Here is an 18,909-nt window from a genome sequence, read left to right on the forward strand (position 1 = left end):
TTGTAATTTTACGTATTAATTAAAATACGTTTCTGTGGATGCGCAAGAGTATTTCGGGGGGATTTCTCGGCAAAATTAAGCAGTTGTGAGTTTGTGCCTGTCCTGTGGGTTTGTGTCTGTCAGTTGCAACTAATACTGATAACCAACGTTTGGCTTTTCGCGTTACATGCGTTCTCTTCTCGCTGCGCTTGCTTGGAACGTTGGCAGAACACCCCCCCCCCAAAAAAAAAAGAAAAAAAAAAAGAGACGAAATGCACAGAAAAGTTTTATCCGTGTCTTTTTTAGCCAATCCTCAAGAATTAAATGCCAAGATAAAAGAGAGGTTCAGTTTAACACACAAAGTAGTTACCGAGAACCCGTTGCGCTGTTTCATAATGAGAAATAAAAAGGGAACGTTTTACTTATCCGCAACAGGGCAACTTCATTTGCCATCTTTATGGTTCGTAGGCGACATTACGCAAGAATGCAAATACATGTCGTTGTTATAGGCGCCAGTTAGATTTTAAAAGGAACGCAAATAGTCAACAGTGCCGCCGTAACAGGAAATCTGTGCTCACTGTGAGGTCCCAGAAGCTTGGTTCACACACTGTAAACCTGCCTGTCACTTTGCAAGTCTGGCTAAACACGACATGTTGATCGTACTGCTCGCGTTAGCAATTTAATTCACAAATTCACTTGCGACGAAAGCCCTAAATAAGTGATCCGACACTGTTATTCATCAAAACTGCCTTCATAGTCGTTAAAATTTCATTTAATTAAAACTGGGCGCAAAAGACCTGTTAGAACGGTGCATTTATATCTATGCGCTGGTTAAAATTCACTAATTATATTTTGCCTTCCGAACACACAAAAAATATCGTAAGCTCTTAGAAAAAAATGTCAGGGTGGTTAAGGGGTGTTACCATTTCATGGCGTCCCGCAAATGCAAGGATGCATCATGCTACTAGTGAAAGTGATTGAAGGGGCTGTTGTAAACTGAATTCTGGATATCGAGGCTTCCTGATTTGTTTCTTTTTATGATGTTATTGAAGGCTCGAATCCATAGTCGGGGAAGATCGAGCTTGCTACGAGCCACGGCGTACTAGTTCATTGTCATTATTGCGGCCGTTCTGAGATTCCCGATGGATCCCCGCTTCTTTGGCGCAATAAGGAAAACTTATTGCCGCTTCCATGCTATACATTGAACGTTGAGGAACCGAACTACAGCATACCCGCTTGTCTGCGCCTTTCGTGCGCACATACGGCGCGAGAAAAGCATGAAGCGCGCCCACAGTGTGCATTGCACCGGTCCGCTCAGCGGAGCATCCACACTAGCAGCGCGACGCTGTCGCCACCTACATGTCGATCTCGCGGCGAATACGCTACATCGCTCAAGGTCATTCATCGTGTCGCAATGGCCTTCAGCTGCCGGCGCGCAATCTGCGTCTTCCTTTCTGCACAAGCTTAACCTTTTTTATCGCTTCGCTTGCTCGGAGCTTTGCTCCTGCGGTACCACATAACCAGGCGAGGATGAAGCGGCTGCTTCGCGTGTGATTTATTACAAAGTGGTGGCTGTGCCATCCGTGCGTGCGGTTCAGTGCAGGCGGAGCACGTGACTAGGCCAGGGTTTAACGAACGACTGAGATATGAAAGCACTAGGGTGACTGAGTTGACAGGAAGGAAGACTAGAGATTAAGGGCAAGTGAAATGATGAATCCAATCATCCAAGAGATATAGCTAGGCGACAGGGTGCGGAATATCAAGAAAAATAAGGCAAAGCTTTATGAAACCCTGGACATAGTGTTTGTTTTCGCTCGTGATAACTAGGTTTGGATGTGTTAAATCGGAGTCAATTTTTAACGCGTAGCGCTATTAGGCTCATTTTTCGATTTTTCCATGGTATCTAGCCGTCATCTATCAGCCGTGCTCATCAAGCCTCCGCAGAACTACGTCATCGCTGCCAGCCGGAAGCTGCGGCTGAGGCAGACAGGTGCGAAGGTTCGCCTGAATCTGGCATACGCGTGCAGCAACGAAATGTGGAAAGACAGACAATGATAGTACGGCCGAGACGAAAGAAAAGAAACCCGAATTTAGGAGGCGCCGAGCGTGCGCAGTAAAGTTTGTTCTATCCTATCTCGGTGGTAGAATGGTCGGAAGACCGTCGCCGGCCGTGCCCGCAACTGCCTCCATCACACCAAAGCGGCTCTCCGCCGTAATTAATGGCGGCACAATCGTCATGTCACCTAACTAAAAAGGGGGGGGGGGTGCAGAAGATTATCGCCCGTGTATTAAAAAATGGCGGCGGCTTAGCTCAGCCGCTCAGCTAACCTTGGATATGCAAAGCAAAAGCTTGGCTTAGTATGGTTGAGTCTTGTTTTCGCTTGGTTAACCTTTGATGTAGCTGTTTTGCCGACCGCGGATAAAAGCCGTTCGGTCCCGTATAGCGCTCACAGAAGGAGGCCCGGCGTCGCTTTCATTCACGGCAGACGCGGCGTTCCTTTCCGCCGGGCACAAGACGAGTCACGTAGCCCGACACGACCCAGCCGCGCATGCCTGGGAGGCGGCGGGGTTGGTCGGCTGGCTATCAGCTGATTGGCCGCAACCGCCGCGGCCGCCGCAGCTAGTTGAGCAGAACGACTGAAAACGGGGCCTTGTGTGAAGCGGCGAAAGCGGGTCGGGTGATTCACGTGATGCTCTGCAAGGGATGTGTCCCAGAGGGTGTGTCTGCGGTCAAAAGGTGAACTCGCGCATCCGCGGCGACACTTGCGAAACCGCTGGACGAGAGTAGTAAAGCTTTGCTTTTAAAATAAGGAATATCTAGATTATGAGCAGAAATGAACTATAGGTATCATTGTAAGCAATGGAACGCTGTATATAGCGCCTAATTACAGTAATTTCTAATTTAAAATTTTAATTTTCCACTTCTTTGTCACCACTGCAAATTTTGTGGGGCAAACGAGGGGTGGCACCACACGGCCAAGTAAAAAAAAATCTTCCAGAAATATTTAATGGTGTCCTCCCAGAGAACACAAAGAACACTCGTGCAAGAATCCTCGGCATGGCCCTATTGAGAAGCGGCAGCGCCCTTCTGAGAATCGCCAAAATACAGAACATACTTAAAGAGCTAGGCCACATGTAACACTTCGAAGCAGGGGACAGCCAGAGTGAACGAGGAAACGGAAATACTCATGCAGGCACAGATTATATGCTGGATTTCGTACAGCCTGCTGTACCGCCAACTTACTCTCACGAAAGAAAAGCAAATAGACGCCTAATCAGGGCAGCATATAGCAACCTCCCAATTTTCCGGGTCACCGGAAAAATCCTTAAAATTGGGTATTTATATCTTCTCTGTAGACATCAGCGAAGCGACTCTATCAGCGCAAAGTGAAAAAAAAATGTTCGAACAGGTTATTGTATGAAAGATAAGACCCCCCCCCCCCCCTTCCCCCAACCCCCCAGCCACCCTGGAAAAGAAAGTGGACGCCATGATGGACATGCCACTGACTCAGTGACTGCTCATAAAATCTCTTCCTTACCGAAATCACTCGTTCTAAACCTACACAATGGCGAGTGAAAAGCAAGGACGAAATTCCCTTGATTAAACCACCAAACGCTTCCGAAAGATTACTAAGCCACAATGAAGGAACTTTAAAAGCATGGACACCCGGACGCGATGGTCTGGAAGTGATCGAGGCTGTTAATGAAGAAGCACGCGAACTCACATAAATTGAATGCCGCTTTGAGCTGCTCGTCACCTCAAGATCAGCGTGAGCTGATTTTGAGGGCAAGGAACGAGCTTCTGCGTCCGGGTTCTGGACTTTTGTCCCCTTCTGCCCGAACTACCACTATTTCTTACCCACCTAAGATATTCTCTTTCTATCTAACAGAACCAAAATCAAAACGTACGGACCGGCCACGACATGAGGGGATGAGCACTTTGAACCAGACAGTATTTCCGTCTAGCTCAAACTGACCAACACCTTTCACGCCCACATCATCAGCCACAGAAGCGTATATGGCGTCTGTCTGTCATGTTCCACGCCCGTGGAAACTTGTCTTGCTCTATTGGCTTACTGCCGGTGCTTAGAAAGAAGCAGAAACCGTAAACGCAGCAACTCCGTTCCAAAACACTCCTTCGTCGTCGAAGTAACGCTATCATGTCGCACATCTTAAGACCTGAAGGCAGAATGTCACTGCAACTATTTCTTTTCTAATATTTTTAGGTGTGTCTGCTATCAGCGCCGTCGCCGAAACCAGTATGCTGCGAACAATGCTCGAAGCCGCATTAAAAGAAGTCGGTTGTAAAGTACTGATGGGTTTGCCGTCGGAAGGCGCGCATGCGTGTTCTGCTCCTTTCGTTTACCGCCGGTGCAGCTACACGGCGCTCCTATGCAGTTCGGCCACAGCGACCGTATTCCAATTACTTCTGACGGCACCTGTACATCTATGTGGTCTTTTTTTTCTCCTTAACGTTTCGCTTGTTTCGGCAGAAGAGCAATGTAGCCTGCGGTGCACATGCGCGAGCAAAGCTACTTCCAATAAAAGGCCTGTTTGCGTAGGCGCGTGGTAATTGTCAAGAAAAATGGAAAGCGAATAACAATAGTCTCCAGGCTAGAGGCCGCACACGCTGAACAACAGTCTTCTTTTGTAGGGATTGACCGATCGAATAGAGGGAAGCGTATTGCTGTGACAAATTTTTTTTTGTCTGGCGCACAGCTGGCTGGCTCATGCGGAAAACAGATGGCGATGAACGTTGTGGGCGTGTGTTACTTAAAGGTTCAGAAGGGCGCCGCCGGGATTCTCGCAAGTCTTTGAACTCAGCGGAAGCCGTTTCAAAGAGCCACGACTTGAAGTCATGCAGGCATTGTTTGTCTGCCTGTTGCTCGCAGGAACTTGCGTGCTTAGCAGTGCGCACCATCAGGAATTGTGCAGTAAGTTTATAAAAGACCCATTTTATGTTGCCCCAGAGAAATTGACGCCGTTTGATGTCACGCGAAAAGAGCATCACGCGGACAACGTGTGGTCCTAACAAAATGTCGACAGCTGTGCTATAATTTTTTTTACAAATACGGTTCTGCAATGTCTGACACAAATGCGCCATGAAACAGAAGAATGCAGTGAGGCATTTAAAAAACAAACACTAAAGGGAAATAAACCTGTGCATGCCCGCTACCGTCCTTTACTTGGGGACTCGGCGGCGATAATAACAAGCCTGCGGGGTGTTTTTCTGCGCAGATAAACGAGGCTGGGTGCTCAAGCTTGAACTGAGTTGTATCCGGCGCCACCTGTCGTTCTTCGTAAGTGACACGCCCTTCCTGTCTCTTCTCAGGCTTCGTTTTCCGCGTGCGCATGCAACGTGGTCGCATGGATTTTGTAAGGTTGAATGAGCAAGAAAAATTGTTGGTAATTAGTTTCAACTATAATTAGTTGATAGAGGAGGCTCACAAAGGGCTTTGCAATGCCATTTAAACTCACTTCTGGCTGTTGCACCCACTGCGTGTCGTGCAGGGGGAACATTCACAGAGGTGCAGCGCCAGGAAAGCTTAGGAGAGGCAGTGTTTTCTAAAGCCTTCAGGCCCATTTTAAGAGGGCCCACTTTTTACTGCGAAGCAGTATACGTCTCCCCCCCTCTTGTACTCTCTTGTACTCTTGTACATCTTGTACTCTCACATTATTGCTGTTTATATATTCCTTATTTTTCTCTCTTTCTTGTTGCCGTATGTGCATATATGATGTGTGTGAGTTCATGGGGTATGTATAAGTATATATGAATATACTATAAAAATGTCCACAAATATATGTACTTATGTGTGCAAATGTAGTTTTATATGCAATACCCAACAAAAAGACGAAGAAATTGCACTATTTGTTATTGTCATTTTTCGAAAACATAAAACACGTGACGTTTTTTTTTTCTTTTTATCATGGAATGTATTTTGTCTTGTTTCCGTGTCACATGCAAACCGATTGCATACCGTTGTCTGGTGTACCGGTTCCTCGGGCTTTGTCAAGCTTCAAAAGTGGCTTTTACCCGAGGAACGATCCACTTGTGGAAAATAAACTGATTTGATTTGATGTCACGGAAAAACAGAACTTACTACCCAACCGTCGGCAACGCGCCCGGGTTTCAACTATTCAGGGGGTTCACAACGTAGTGGGGCTGCACTCTTTCGACCATCAGACAGAGGTGCGAGCTTCCGAGCCTTCTCAAGAAGGGCCATCACTCGGGAACTGTCAGCACACCTGCTGTCGCAGGGGTCCGTGTTAACACCCGCCAAAATATTGTTGCGGCTAACGCTGCCCCTGCCGACTGCCTGGCCAAACTTTTAGCGACCACACACATCTGTGGTCTACGGGTGACAACCCGGCCACCTGCAGACCCCAACGTGAGCCGCAGGATCGCGTACAGTTTCGATCGGGAGCTACAAGTGTCCCAGATCTTGGAAGAATTGGAGTCCTCCGTAGATGTGGCTGCAGTAGGAAAGAGGGCAGAGCGCTCCATACTGCTACACTTCCACGGCCCGACCCCACCTCCAACTATATACTTCTTCAGGCTTCGGCTCGAAGGGAGACCTTCCCGGCCGCCGCGGCCGCTTTTCTGATGGAGTCGAAAAGCGAAAACGCCTGTGTGTATGAGATTTCGGCGCACGTTAAAGATCCCCACGTGGTCAGAATTAATCCGGAGCCCTCCACTACGGCGCGTCTCATCGCCTGCGTTGCGTCGGCGCATTAAAACCTACAATTAATCAATCGAAGTGAGACGGTGCTGGCCCCGCCACGTGCAATGCAGTCGTCGTGGACGCGTGGATCACGTAGCTTTGTGCTGCCGAGGCCCGTCGAGGTGCTCTCGGTGCGGCGGCGGCGGCCACGAGCGCGCGCCCTGTTCAGCTGCTGCCCCCCATGGCACCAATTGTGGTGGGAAACACACCGTGGACTACCCGCGGTGCCCTCGCTGGCAGCAGGAGCGACAAGTGGCAATGGCTCTTCTGCAGTCAACAAAAGAGCACTCTAGGCTGGCAGTGCGTGCAAAGATCCGGCTGAGGAAGCTCCAAAGCAGCCCATGATTTCACCAGCGAGCAACAGGCAAAGACGCTATGCTGACGTCGCCAAGCAACGCAGGATCCTTAAACAGCAGTCTTTGGATTCCTGACATACCGAACGTCCAAAAATGCTCGTATAAATAACCCAGTTATTAAACGACCACCGATGAAGTGGCGGTAACTTGAGGCATAATTTATAAAGTACAACTTAATTTGACCGGTCTTTAATTTTTTTCTAGTTAAACGTACACTACGCCAGTTTTAGGGATAAGTTGTGCCAGTCTCTTCAAATGCGCAACTGCGAAATCGGGAAGCATCGTAATCTATCATGTAAGCAGTGTGTTGTAACGCGTACGTAGATAGATTTTATCTTGACGTAAAAAAATTATTACATCAATAAAATGTTTACACGCCAGCATAAACGAATAGCAGAAAAGCAGATAGCGGCAGCTTCATACTCTAAGTAATTATTAAGACAAAATTTTCGTTATTTTACAGAACAGTCTGTTTTGCAGAAAGGTTCTATTTCTTACAGAGAAAGACGAAGTGCTGCGCTGATCAGACGTGTCCTTCCTTCATCGGGTCCGCAGAATTTCACGCAGCAATGTGTTACATGTGCAGCTTTCCCGCTCATGGCAGTCCTTCCAACAGTGATTACTCTGCAATTTTTTAGCGAAATGAAAAGTTCTTTTGTACAGCTAATATTTGGGGTGAATACTTGCTTTGTACACAGTTTCAAGTCGCGCACGTTGCGCGACTGGGTTCCTGAGCCATGGGAACTATCCCATAGAAATGCATGGGGAGTTAGATTTGACAGCAAATTACGCATAAAAATATTCAGAAACCTGAAAGTTCCTTTTAGCGTTTTAATCTTCACATTAACTTCTAGCTTTATGCCAAATATTATTTTCCTAAAGTGGTTTTTCTAGGTTCCCGAGAGGTTGTAATTTTGAGCGAGAAAGCTGGGTATGAAATTTCGTTTTGTTCCACCCTTTATCCCGTGATACTGAATTCTACAAGCTCTACCGATCATCAGAGCACCCACCTCGACCCCTTGGGTGAAATATTTTGTGATTTACTTTTGTTTACGACGCCCGCACCATGCCTGTCGCCGAGCGCTAGGCGCAGCCAAGGAACCCGTCATGCAAGACACCTCTAGCACCTCGAGTGCCGCCAATGGGCTTTCAAACAACACCTCCTCGGATGCAGATATGGATGCTGATGCCATACAAGAAGGTCACTCGACTGCAAATCAAGACGAGCAGCCATCATCCAACCCCTCAGCAGGCACCGAAATGTACTCGATTATCACAGAATATCACTGTGACATAAATCAAGATCACCACCAGGACTTCGTTGAGGTAGTCTCGCGAGCCCAACGTCGCCGATAGCGCAGTGCCGCCGCGGCCAACACTGCCACAACCACGACTCCACAACAAGCCAAGCAAGCCTTGCCGCCCGCAAATAAACCATTCCTCAGGCATAAGCCCCTGCCGAAGGACGACTTCAAACTAGTATTGCGTCCCCAGGGCGGGCTGGCGCTCGTCAACATTGAGTACGCTGAGCTGTCCCTGGCGCTACTGAACGCCACCAAGGTCACGTGGCGTCAAGCAAATCTGCGCCTCAGAGTTGATGTAACACAAAACACGGCCACTGTGAGTGCTCCATCCTCCGATCCGGCACGAGCTCTGGGTCAAGTCCAATACGTACGTAACACTTCATAACAAGCAGTATCCCGTCCAACTTTACGGCCTGGCACCCGACGACTCTGTTAAAGGCGTCATCAATAGTGTCCCAGCTAGACTATCTGAAGCAGACATTCTCAACAACATTGATCAGACTACGGATGAAGTGTACACAGCTAGAAGACTTGGCACGTCATCTACAGTGGTTCTGGCTTTCGCGGGACCCAAGGTACCTTACACAGTAAGACTTTACGGCGCAGAATATCCATGCTCCATCTACAAGAAAACCATCCCCGTGTGTGCTGCATGTCACACCGTAGGCCACAGGTCCACGGCTTGCCCCAACCCTACCATTCCGGTCTGCCATTAATGTTGGATCAAGCAGCCTCAACTAAACCACACGTGCTCGCCCACCTGCGACCTCTACGCGGTTGTTCCCACCTTTCGGGAGCACCAGGCTGCTCAAAGCGTTATGTCGAACCGTTTATTCTCTGAAAAAAGTGGCTCAGACAAGCCCGGGCAAGCGCTCCTGAAACAGCCCCATACCGGTTCGTGGGCGTGGACGGGACCGTTCAACGACTCCTTCGCCAAGAAAACGCAGCCATTCTCGAAGCAAACCATCAACGCAGTCCCAGGATCCGCAGGATCCGCAGCTGTCACCCGACATCCAGTTCACCCAGCCAAAACAAGTAAGCTGGGCCCAAAGGGTCTCTCCGGCAGCTCAAACTAATTCCCTTCCTCCCCCGCCTCCACAACAGTCCCAGAATACAACTCCCTGCATGGAATGTAAGCATCTTACCCAAATTCTGGAACAACAAAATGCTTTAATAGCATCACTCAATGCTCGTTTCGGTGCACTAGAGCACAACCAATCTACAGCCGGCGAAAAACGCAAAAAACCTAACCACCCCGCTCAGACACCCGAACTGCCTAATTGGACGCCGCAGAAACAGACCCAGCCGCCGTCGCCCCCACCGCAGATCGAAGAAATGTTTACTAACCTAGCTAAGCAGCTTTCTTCCATAAACCAAGACCTCCGGAATATTCGGCAAGAAAACCAGAAACTGCAACAAGATATTCAGTCTCTCCGTACGGAGTATCACACATTCAGGCAGGAAGCAATCTCTGTGAACACTTCACCCACTTCCTTCGACCACAGTAATCACCTCGGCCCCATCCGACAAGACAGAACTTTAAAAGGTTCCTTATGGAACCACACCCGTGCGGTCCCATACGCCCGAAACACAGACAACACCATCTCTGCCTCGTTACCTGATGAACCGGAAGCAACCTAATCCCACTTCTACGACGCTCCTCCAATGGAATTGTAGAGGCCTCAAACAAAAAGCTGCATCCCTTACTCAATTCTTCACCACCCTTGATTCGAAACCAGCGGTCATTGCCCTCCAGGAAACGAGCAGTCATATGAAACTGCCTGGATACATCGCCTACGGTTCCTCAGACAACTACTCAAAGCTCACGCTTATTCGTAGCACTATATCTCCTGTTAATCATGTCACCCCACAGAGGGGATGCAATCACGTCCTCACCGAGCTCCGATCTCCATCTCCTAAGAACAAGCTAAGCCTTTACATCCTCAATATCTATTGCCGCCCAACCCAGAAAGTTCCCGACATTTTATCAACAATTCCTGACGCTATTAATATAGCTGTAACCAAACCACTCCTTATTCTTGGGGATTTTAACGCTGCTAATCCTCAATGGGGTTATCCTTACAAAACGAAACGAGGCACTCTTATGGCGCAAGCGATTGATGATTTTCACCTCCTGCTTCTAAACCATCCCGGCTCAACAACACGAATGGGAACCAGCATAGCCAGGGACACTTCCCCACACCTGTCTTCATTACTGGGCACCCTGGATGTGTTATGGTCATCCACTAACGAGAACCTTGGATCCGACCATGATATTATCGAACTAACAATTCGTAATCTCGATTACAACGTCAAGACAGGAGTCGCCCGTCTCACTAACTGGGATGCGTTCCGCAAGGCCAACTCCTCTCGCCCTATAGACTCTAACAAACCTCTATCCGACTGGATCGATGACATTATTGAAACAGTCAGGGTAAACACAAAATCCATAATCACTTCCTTCCAGACCCCCAGCGTGGATGCTAAACTTCTCCACCTCTGGGAGGCCCGTAGGAGCCTCAAAAAGCGATGGAAACGGCAAAGACGGAACCGCACGCTCCGGCTCAGAATTGCAGCGCTTAATAAAGAAGCAACTGAATACGCCATTCACCTATGCAAAGAGAATTGGATTCAATTATGTGACAGCCTCCAGGGTACTCTTACCACTCGAAAAACATGGTATTTACTTAGGCACCTCATTGACCCGCTCTCAAACAAGAGTGAGACCCAACGCAATATGACCCGGACCCTAAGCTCCTTCAACGGATCTCCCCAAGATCTCATTCAAAAACTCACGGCTAAATATTTGAACACCTCTCGCCACTTCAACCCACCTCCTTACACGGGATCGAGAAACAGTGACTTAGATAAGCACTTTCAACTTTACGAAATGGAAGCAGCTTTGTTCGAATGCAATAAAAATAGCGCCCCGGGACCAGACCAAGCCACTTACCGGCTTCTTGCCAACCTGGACGGCGGCTCGCTGGATCACCTTCTATACCACATCAATTCGCACTGGAGCTCAGGTCACCTCCCTCCCCAGTGGAAGACGGCTGAAATACGATTCATCCCCAAGCCAAATAAGTCCCCTCATCTTGATAACCTAAGACCGATCTTTCTGACCTCCTTCGTGGGCAAATTAGGGGAAAGAATGATACTGAAGCGCCTCCAACCCTTCCTTGAAGAAAAAGGCCTTATACCCGACACCATGTATGGCTTCAGGAAGCATCTCAGCAAACAAAATATTCTCCTTCAAATTAAAGAAGAAGTCCTTGCTCCAGCGACTCGTTGCTCCCCTTAAAGGGGCATTTGATCATGTTTGGCATTCCTCCATTTTATCCCGCCTCAATCAAACAGGCTGCGGTCACCGTACGTACTCATACATCGTAGATTTTCTTACTCATCGGCAAGCTATTATTCGTGTGGGCGACATTAAATCCCAGCCTATTGCTTTGGGGGACCAGGGCACACCTCAAGGTTCAGTTCTTTCTCCACTCCTTTTCAATCTCGCCCTCCTGGATTTGCCCCAGAAACTTGACGCCATCCCTCACATACATCACGCACTTTACGCAGACGACATCACCATATCGACAGACACAGACTCCATGGGAAACATCCAAGACTACCTTCAACAGGCTACCGACGTCGCTTACAACTATGCCTATTCCGTGGGACTTCAATGCTCCCCCCGAAAATCTGAGCATGTAATAATCCGTAAACATCCACCTGCTCTACAGAAAGAACCAGTATGCATCCACCTCGACGGCCATACTGTACGGCCCGGCTCCTCCCTTAAGATTTTAGGCCTCACCATCCAGGCCAATACACGCAACAATGAAACTTTATCTAAGCTCTCCAAGGCTTTTAACCAAGTCTCCCACATGCTTCGACGTGTTTCTAACCGCCGCCGTGGCATGAAGGAAAAAGACATGGTCCGACTGGTCCAGTCTCTCCTTATTTCACGTGTCACGTATGTCGCACCGTACCTTATTCTCACCAAAAGTGACACGGACACCACTGACCGGCTTATACAGAAAGCATTCAAACAAGTGCTAAATCATCCTATGAACACCTCCACGGCCCGTCTTTTACAACTGGGCCTCCACAACACGGTGTCAGAACTTATTGAAGGCCACTTATCTAGCCAACGTCTCCGTCTCACCCAAAAACCTGCGGGATTAGCCCTCCTGAAAAGTCTTCACGTCTCATGCCAATCCACTGCCTCTCAGCCCCTCCCTCATAACTGGAGAAGTGTTATCCGGGTTTGCCCCTTGCCAAAAAATATGCACCCGGATCTACAACCCGGCCGCCGAAAAGCACGAAGTCAAGTGCACGAGACCACCTATGGAAAGCGTGCAGATGTCTCTTACACGGACGCGAGCACCCACCCCAACGGACAGCATCAAGTAGCCGTAGTCACCACCAAGACCGTCCTCGTAGCTTCAGCAACAATCGAGACGTCGTCAACATCGATTGCCGAAGAGTTCGCCATCGCATTAGCCCTCATTCATACGAAGAACCCCGTAATCATCACAGATTCTCAAGCAGCCTGCAGAAGCTTTCTAGCCGGAAGGGTGGCCCGCTCAACTTTAAAACTACTGTCTTTGCATCAACCCTGCCGGAAAGTCACCCTCGTTTGGACTCCTGGCCATTCCTCACTGACGGGCAACAACTTTGCTCACCAGCAAGCCTGCACCCTGTCCCTCCAGGCTACTGAGGATACCGAACCGTCCGTTCCTCTACTGACTTTTCAAGACATCACTCAATATTACCGGCTCGAACGACAGCACTTCCCTCCTCCGCATCCTAAACTCTCAAAAGATGAAGAATCCTTACTTCGCCGACTGCAGAGCAATACCTTCCCTCACCCAGTCCGCCTCCATCGCATGTTTCCAACGCAATTCCCGGCCGAATGCAAGTTCTGCTTACAACACGGTACTCTTCCCCACATCATATTAGAGTGCAAGCACAACCACAACCTCCCCCCTCTTCCATCCCCCCTTCCCACCCCTGAGCTGTGGGAGAACCTGGTGACCAGCAGCGATGTGGACGTCCAGACACTTTTGGCCTCCAGAGCGAAGGCTGCCGGCTCATTGCATGCCTTCCTGGAATAAGGAACCACTCCCACTTCACCGGCTCTATAAAATGTTTCTCACTCACACTCTATTTCTTACAGAACTGTGATACCTTAAAACTAGGACTTTTCTCTAAACTCACTTACTCAGGGAGACTGACACAATGATAAGTCACAAAGAACACAATATTTTTTGTACCTTGAAGAATTTTAAAATATGTTTCGTTTTTGATAAACTTCTCACGTACTTTACATGCTGTAACTAATAGAAAGACGGGCAATAGCAGTGACATTATCCCATGCGAGCAATGGCAGGCAGAGAATGATGTGAATTTAGAGAACGCGGAAAGAGGAGGAACGACATTTTGAGCGAGTCTTCCCCGAGTTCCCCGCTGTGCGCATTGCCGTATGACCTGGCTCGGGGTATGTGTGCCACATTCTTAAGAGGTTAGGCATGATTACGTTCGAAAAACGCGGATGACGTGGAATAAAAATTTCACACACTTTTAAGAAAACAGCCGTACGTGCCACGGAGGCCAGCTAAAGCTGCGCTAGAGCTGCGGCGTTAAAACTTGCAGACAACATTACTGTGGCGTTTGGTGGTCCCTGTTAATTCTGTTTTATTTTTCAGACCAACTTGATGTTTGACCTCGCCGCGCTGCGACTCGGGTGCTTCAGCAGGGTTTGCGCGGTCCGAAGACTCTGTAATGGAGACTTGGTACGTAATTTTAAAGACGATAGTCTTTCTTGGGCTATTTGAACGCGAAAATTTTGGTCTGTCTGTCTGTCTGTCTGTCTGTCTGTCTGTCTGTCTGTCCGTCTGTCTGTCTGTCTGTCTGTCTGTCTGTCTGTCTGTCTGTCTGTCTGTCTGTCTGTAACGCGATTCAGACCCCCGGCCAAAGTAAAACATAAGCTGCGCAATAATATACCCACAGCCAAATCTAAGCGTCTAAGTCCGGTGGCAATGTTCATACTTGTCAGCATTGTTGAACAAGAACAAAACATTACGCAAATATTAGGCAGAAAACCATGCACAAGTGTGATATTTGCAGTGTTCCTTTATAACAAATTCATAGATCTTTGATTCAAATGAAATACTGCATCTACTGCATAAAAAATTCCCTCCGTCGCCTGCTGTCGCCCGCGCTACTATAGCTTCTAACGGCATTTTAAGAAATCAAACGGAAACAGTTACGAAAGCTTCCACTAGATAGGCTCCACGTTCTGCTTGAAACGCACGTGGAGTAGGACAACGTGGTTCTAGAAACGTTAAAGTAGGGCGCCTCGATTCACGCGCGTCTCCACCGTACGGCAGCGCTGGCATCGAGGAACCCGGCTTGGAGCAGTGGAACGCGGTGAATTTAAATTGACTTGAGCATACCTCTAGCGTGGTTACCTTGGGAGGAGTGCTACGGGAGAGGAACAGCATGAGAGGTGAGCGGAAAAGCGAAGGGAGGCATTTACTTGGCAAATGTTGACGAAATACCATCGCCTTTCATCGACATTTGCAACAAAAGGAGTAGATACACGGCCATTTTTTTTTGTTTAAAAGCTTAACGTGCACACGACTACCACGCTGTTGGTAGAACATTTCAGAAGTTTGTAAAGGCAACAGAATGATCGCTACAACTTAGAAAACTGATCTGCGTTGAACAGAGGAGAAAAAAATGTGCGCTGCCGTAGTATTACCAAAAATCTGATTGATTGTAGGGTTTAACGCGCCGACGCAACGCAGGCGATGAGGCGTGCTGTAGTGGAGAGCTCCGGATTAATTTTGACCACCTGGGGATCTTTAGCGTGCGCCGAAATCTCGTACATTACCAAAAATATAAAGCGTTCAATACGTATCTACATGCGCTGCATACTGGTATTGATATTTTGTTACCTTGATGCGCACTACATATGGTCCTTCGTATCTTGTTAATTTGAGTTCTCATTACGAGAGCTGGAATGTAGAATATATGTACCTAATTAGGCTTTGTGAGTGCGTATGCGTGCGTGTGTGCTTGCATGTGAATGTGTGTGTGTGTGTTCGTGCCTGTGCATGCGTGTGCGCGTGTGCGTGTGGGCGTGGAAGGGAGAAATGTCAAATCGTTAAATCGTCAAATCGCTGGGGCTATATTTCGCCGTCATCCCACCTTGCTACACTAGAATTACAACCCCTGTCCGAGCGCCGTGAACGCGAATGTCTTAAACTTTTACATATTCTTACGAATACTCCGCGCTACTCACAACAGAATAGCTATTTGTCGCCCGATGAACCTAAATCTACCAGAAATAGCCACAGACTCAACCTTGCAACTTTTTCTCCATGAACTAATCTATTTAAGTACAGCTTCTTCCCGCGAACAATTGAAAAATGGAACCTACTACCAGGTGAAATTAGGTCATTGCCTTGGAAAAATTTTTGCAGAATTTAAATTGATTGTGTTATGTCAGTTTTGCATAATTTCAATGTATTGCTGTACTTATTATCTATTATATCTAAACTTTATGAATAAGTGAATTTAAATGTGTTGTGTTTTTATTAGTGTTATTCTGTGCAGAAAAGTGTTTTGCATTCTATGTACCAACCCACTCCTGCGATAGCCCAATTGGGCTGCAGTATGTATAAATAAATAAGAAAAAGTACCTGGCTACAACCCTCATTACCTTCTTTTTGCTGCTTAAGCAATTTTTAAAATTTATTACAGCTTGCTTAATTTTTTTTTCTCGGTGCCTTGAGTAAATGAAAAAAAAAGTATTCAACAAGAAGGCCGAAAGTAATTTTCTTTACACAATATGCAGCTTGCGTGGCTCGTGACTCACACCGAAAGAGTTGCATTCAAACTAAAACATAATGATGGCCGCGTTTTTATGATGCAGTAGGCTCTGAGGAAAAACCAGCGGTATATAAACCTGCAGTCGCATGCGCCTCTTAGACGCCTTCAATAATTTTTTTTTCTCTTTTTCTACGCAGGAAGAAAACATGTCCTGGTATTTCACGGTGAGTTAGAATCGAAAAGCCTACTTGGGTATTCTACATTTCAGTAAAATCATTTATGAGCAGTGAATTTCACTAGACGAACACAGTTACAAGAGAAAGGGGGGGGGGGGTATACCATTGCCTTTTCAACAACAATCAGCCATTTTAAAGGGGCAGTAAATGGAATCGCCGCCGACATGGTATATTTACCTAATACGATTAAAGTCTACTGCACTCTAATAAAATGTTCACGGGTCTGCTTCCCCACAGTTCGCAGGGAAGGCCAATCACTGAGATGAAGGCGGTGGAATAGGGCAATGACGACACCTACCCAGCATAAGATTTGACTCGAGTAATGGGGTCTTCGCAGTGACATCTGTTAATGGTAGCATGACAATTTACGTTGGGCGATGTCACAGCGCCGATCACATTTTTGGGTCGAATCATATGCTGGGCCTTCTGACTAGCCAAATGTCTTCCCGCGGACGCCACAATTGGGCATACAGGTGAACTGTGCCAAAGCAGATCCACGCACATTTTTTTTTAGAATGTGGGCGTAACAACTTGCCGAGTCGTTTCGGCCAATTTTTTTTTCTCGCGACAGAAGTGCGTTCTAACCCGCCGTTTTCCTTACGCCACCCTCCACACCGATTTGCTGAAAGACGACATACTCGCAAGAATGATGGGCGAAATTGAAAGGATTACGATCATATTGTCTTAGCTGTCTCTAATTACAGTGGCGACGTGATCAATCCCGCTAACGGTAGCGAGAGAGTGGACTGGAAAACAGAGAAGGACGAAGGCCTTTTGCCGGTGCTTTTGCCCCAGCAGTGTCGCCATTTTTGACTCTCCGTGTGTTTAGTAATTAAAGGTGCCCCTTAGTTTTATCTACACGCTATAATATTAGCATCCGTGATGCGCGTGACCGAACAAGAACCAGATATTACCATAGAAATGGGTGAAAATCAATATTTCGAAGACTGAGATACCTGCAAAAGACCGTGGAAACCAGTGTGGCACCAGGAATGATAGCGCTGTAGAGCGCGGTTGAGCCGTACTGCCGCCATCCACCAGATGGGAACCTTGTCCATACAGACTTGGTGGTCAGTGGTGATAGCACGCATAACGACTCCGCATACCGAAAGTGATCTGCTGTGCATACAGGTTGAAATGTGGACGGTAGAATCCTCAAAAGGTGGCTGTCGGGGTTTCAGTCGGCCCGGCTAACGGAAAAGTTCCCGGCCTTGGTGTCAGGTTCATTTTACATCAGGGCTACAAAGTGAAATAACTCCCTTGGGTATGGTTCATCGCAATGCAAAGAAATGACCAATTATTGCCATCAAAGTAGGTCAGTGGCGAGGATTATTATCGCGTCATTTGATACAGAAAAAGTATGGGTGGTGACAACGCAAAGCAAGCATTGCGTTTGTTACTGCAGGGTGTCGAACGATGACCAATATTTAAAGACAAATCGCACATCAGGCCTTATCATTAGTCAAATCTTGGTCATTCTAACGCGCTTCAGCAAATCATACTCATGGGAATTTTAAAATGCTTGGAGATGTAGCGCAAGAGCATCCCTTATAATTTTTATGCACATGGCGACGAGGATGGGGGCCCCAAATAGGCTAGCGTAGGACGGTGCAAAAGCCTTCATTACTGAATCAAACATTGTTTCTTCTAAAGCATTTTCATGTTCTCCCATGCAGCGCTCGCAGATTCGTGAAATTCACCGTGTGGCCAGTCACTGTGACCTGCAGAGCGGCTATTACCCCCGACCGGTCTGGCCACATTGGCCCCAGTGGCCAAGCTGGTTGCCCTCTCCATGGAGATAATGGAACCGAAGGCTCGCAAGCGATGACACAGAATGGAGATCAGGCGACGCATTCGAGTAGCAGTGGCATTGAACATTTCGGAACTTTGCTGGCTGTGCACTTGTGCGCTCCATAATTAATAGTCGTTACAGTTTTCTTGGAAAAGCCTAAATTAAATGGCATTATATACATGGGCTGCAGAGTACTGCTAAAGAAACCGTATGAATGGGCATGAATACCAATTCATCACAACGGCGGACCATAATTTGAATTGCATAGCTGCGAAAACTAACTGTATTAAAACAAAACGAACAGCTGCAGGCTGTGTTGCATAAACGGCTGCAAAAGGCATTGCACTATAACAGATTAACAATACTTACAGCTGGGTGGGTTGCTTCACTTGAGTTTAAAATTGAGCGCGAAACATCCTGTCTGTTATTCGTGCGTGTTTCTCGCGCTCAGTTTTAAACATTACAGGACGCGTGCCCCCTGAAAAAAAAAAAAAACGATAGTACTAGCAAGTTTGCGTAGAAGTATGCGAAATTGAAACTTGGAAAGTATCGTGTTTTAGTGAACCTCCTGTCCAGTCACGTCTCCGACGGCATCCCGCTCGTTTAGCCCATATTTCGCAAATATGGCACATCGCCAGCTGCCTCATTTTAGCCAATCAAGGCGACAAGCCCACAAATATTATT

General features: G+C 47.5%; 1 protein-coding gene across 1 annotated transcript; it reads left to right on the top strand.

The window, feature by feature from the left end:
* Nucleotides 1–4,752: 4,752 nt before the first annotated feature.
* LOC144163024 (antimicrobial peptide microplusin-like) lies at nucleotides 4,753–18,385 on the top strand. Its single transcript, XM_077693808.1, has 5 exons — nucleotides 4,753–4,913; nucleotides 5,218–5,279; nucleotides 14,067–14,153; nucleotides 16,395–16,421; nucleotides 18,110–18,385. The coding sequence occupies exons 1-5, from the start codon at nucleotides 4,838–4,840 to the stop codon at nucleotides 18,233–18,235; spliced, it is 378 nt and encodes a 125-aa protein (XP_077549934.1). The 5' UTR covers nucleotides 4,753–4,837; the 3' UTR covers nucleotides 18,236–18,385.
* Nucleotides 18,386–18,909: the final 524 nt, after the last annotated feature.

This window comes from Haemaphysalis longicornis, unplaced genomic scaffold, assembly GCF_048455015.1.
Source record: "Haemaphysalis longicornis isolate Haplotype H1 unplaced genomic scaffold, Haemaphysalis longicornis Haplotype H1 scaffold_1, whole genome shotgun sequence".
Taxonomy (NCBI): domain Eukaryota; kingdom Metazoa; phylum Arthropoda; class Arachnida; order Ixodida; family Ixodidae; genus Haemaphysalis; species Haemaphysalis longicornis.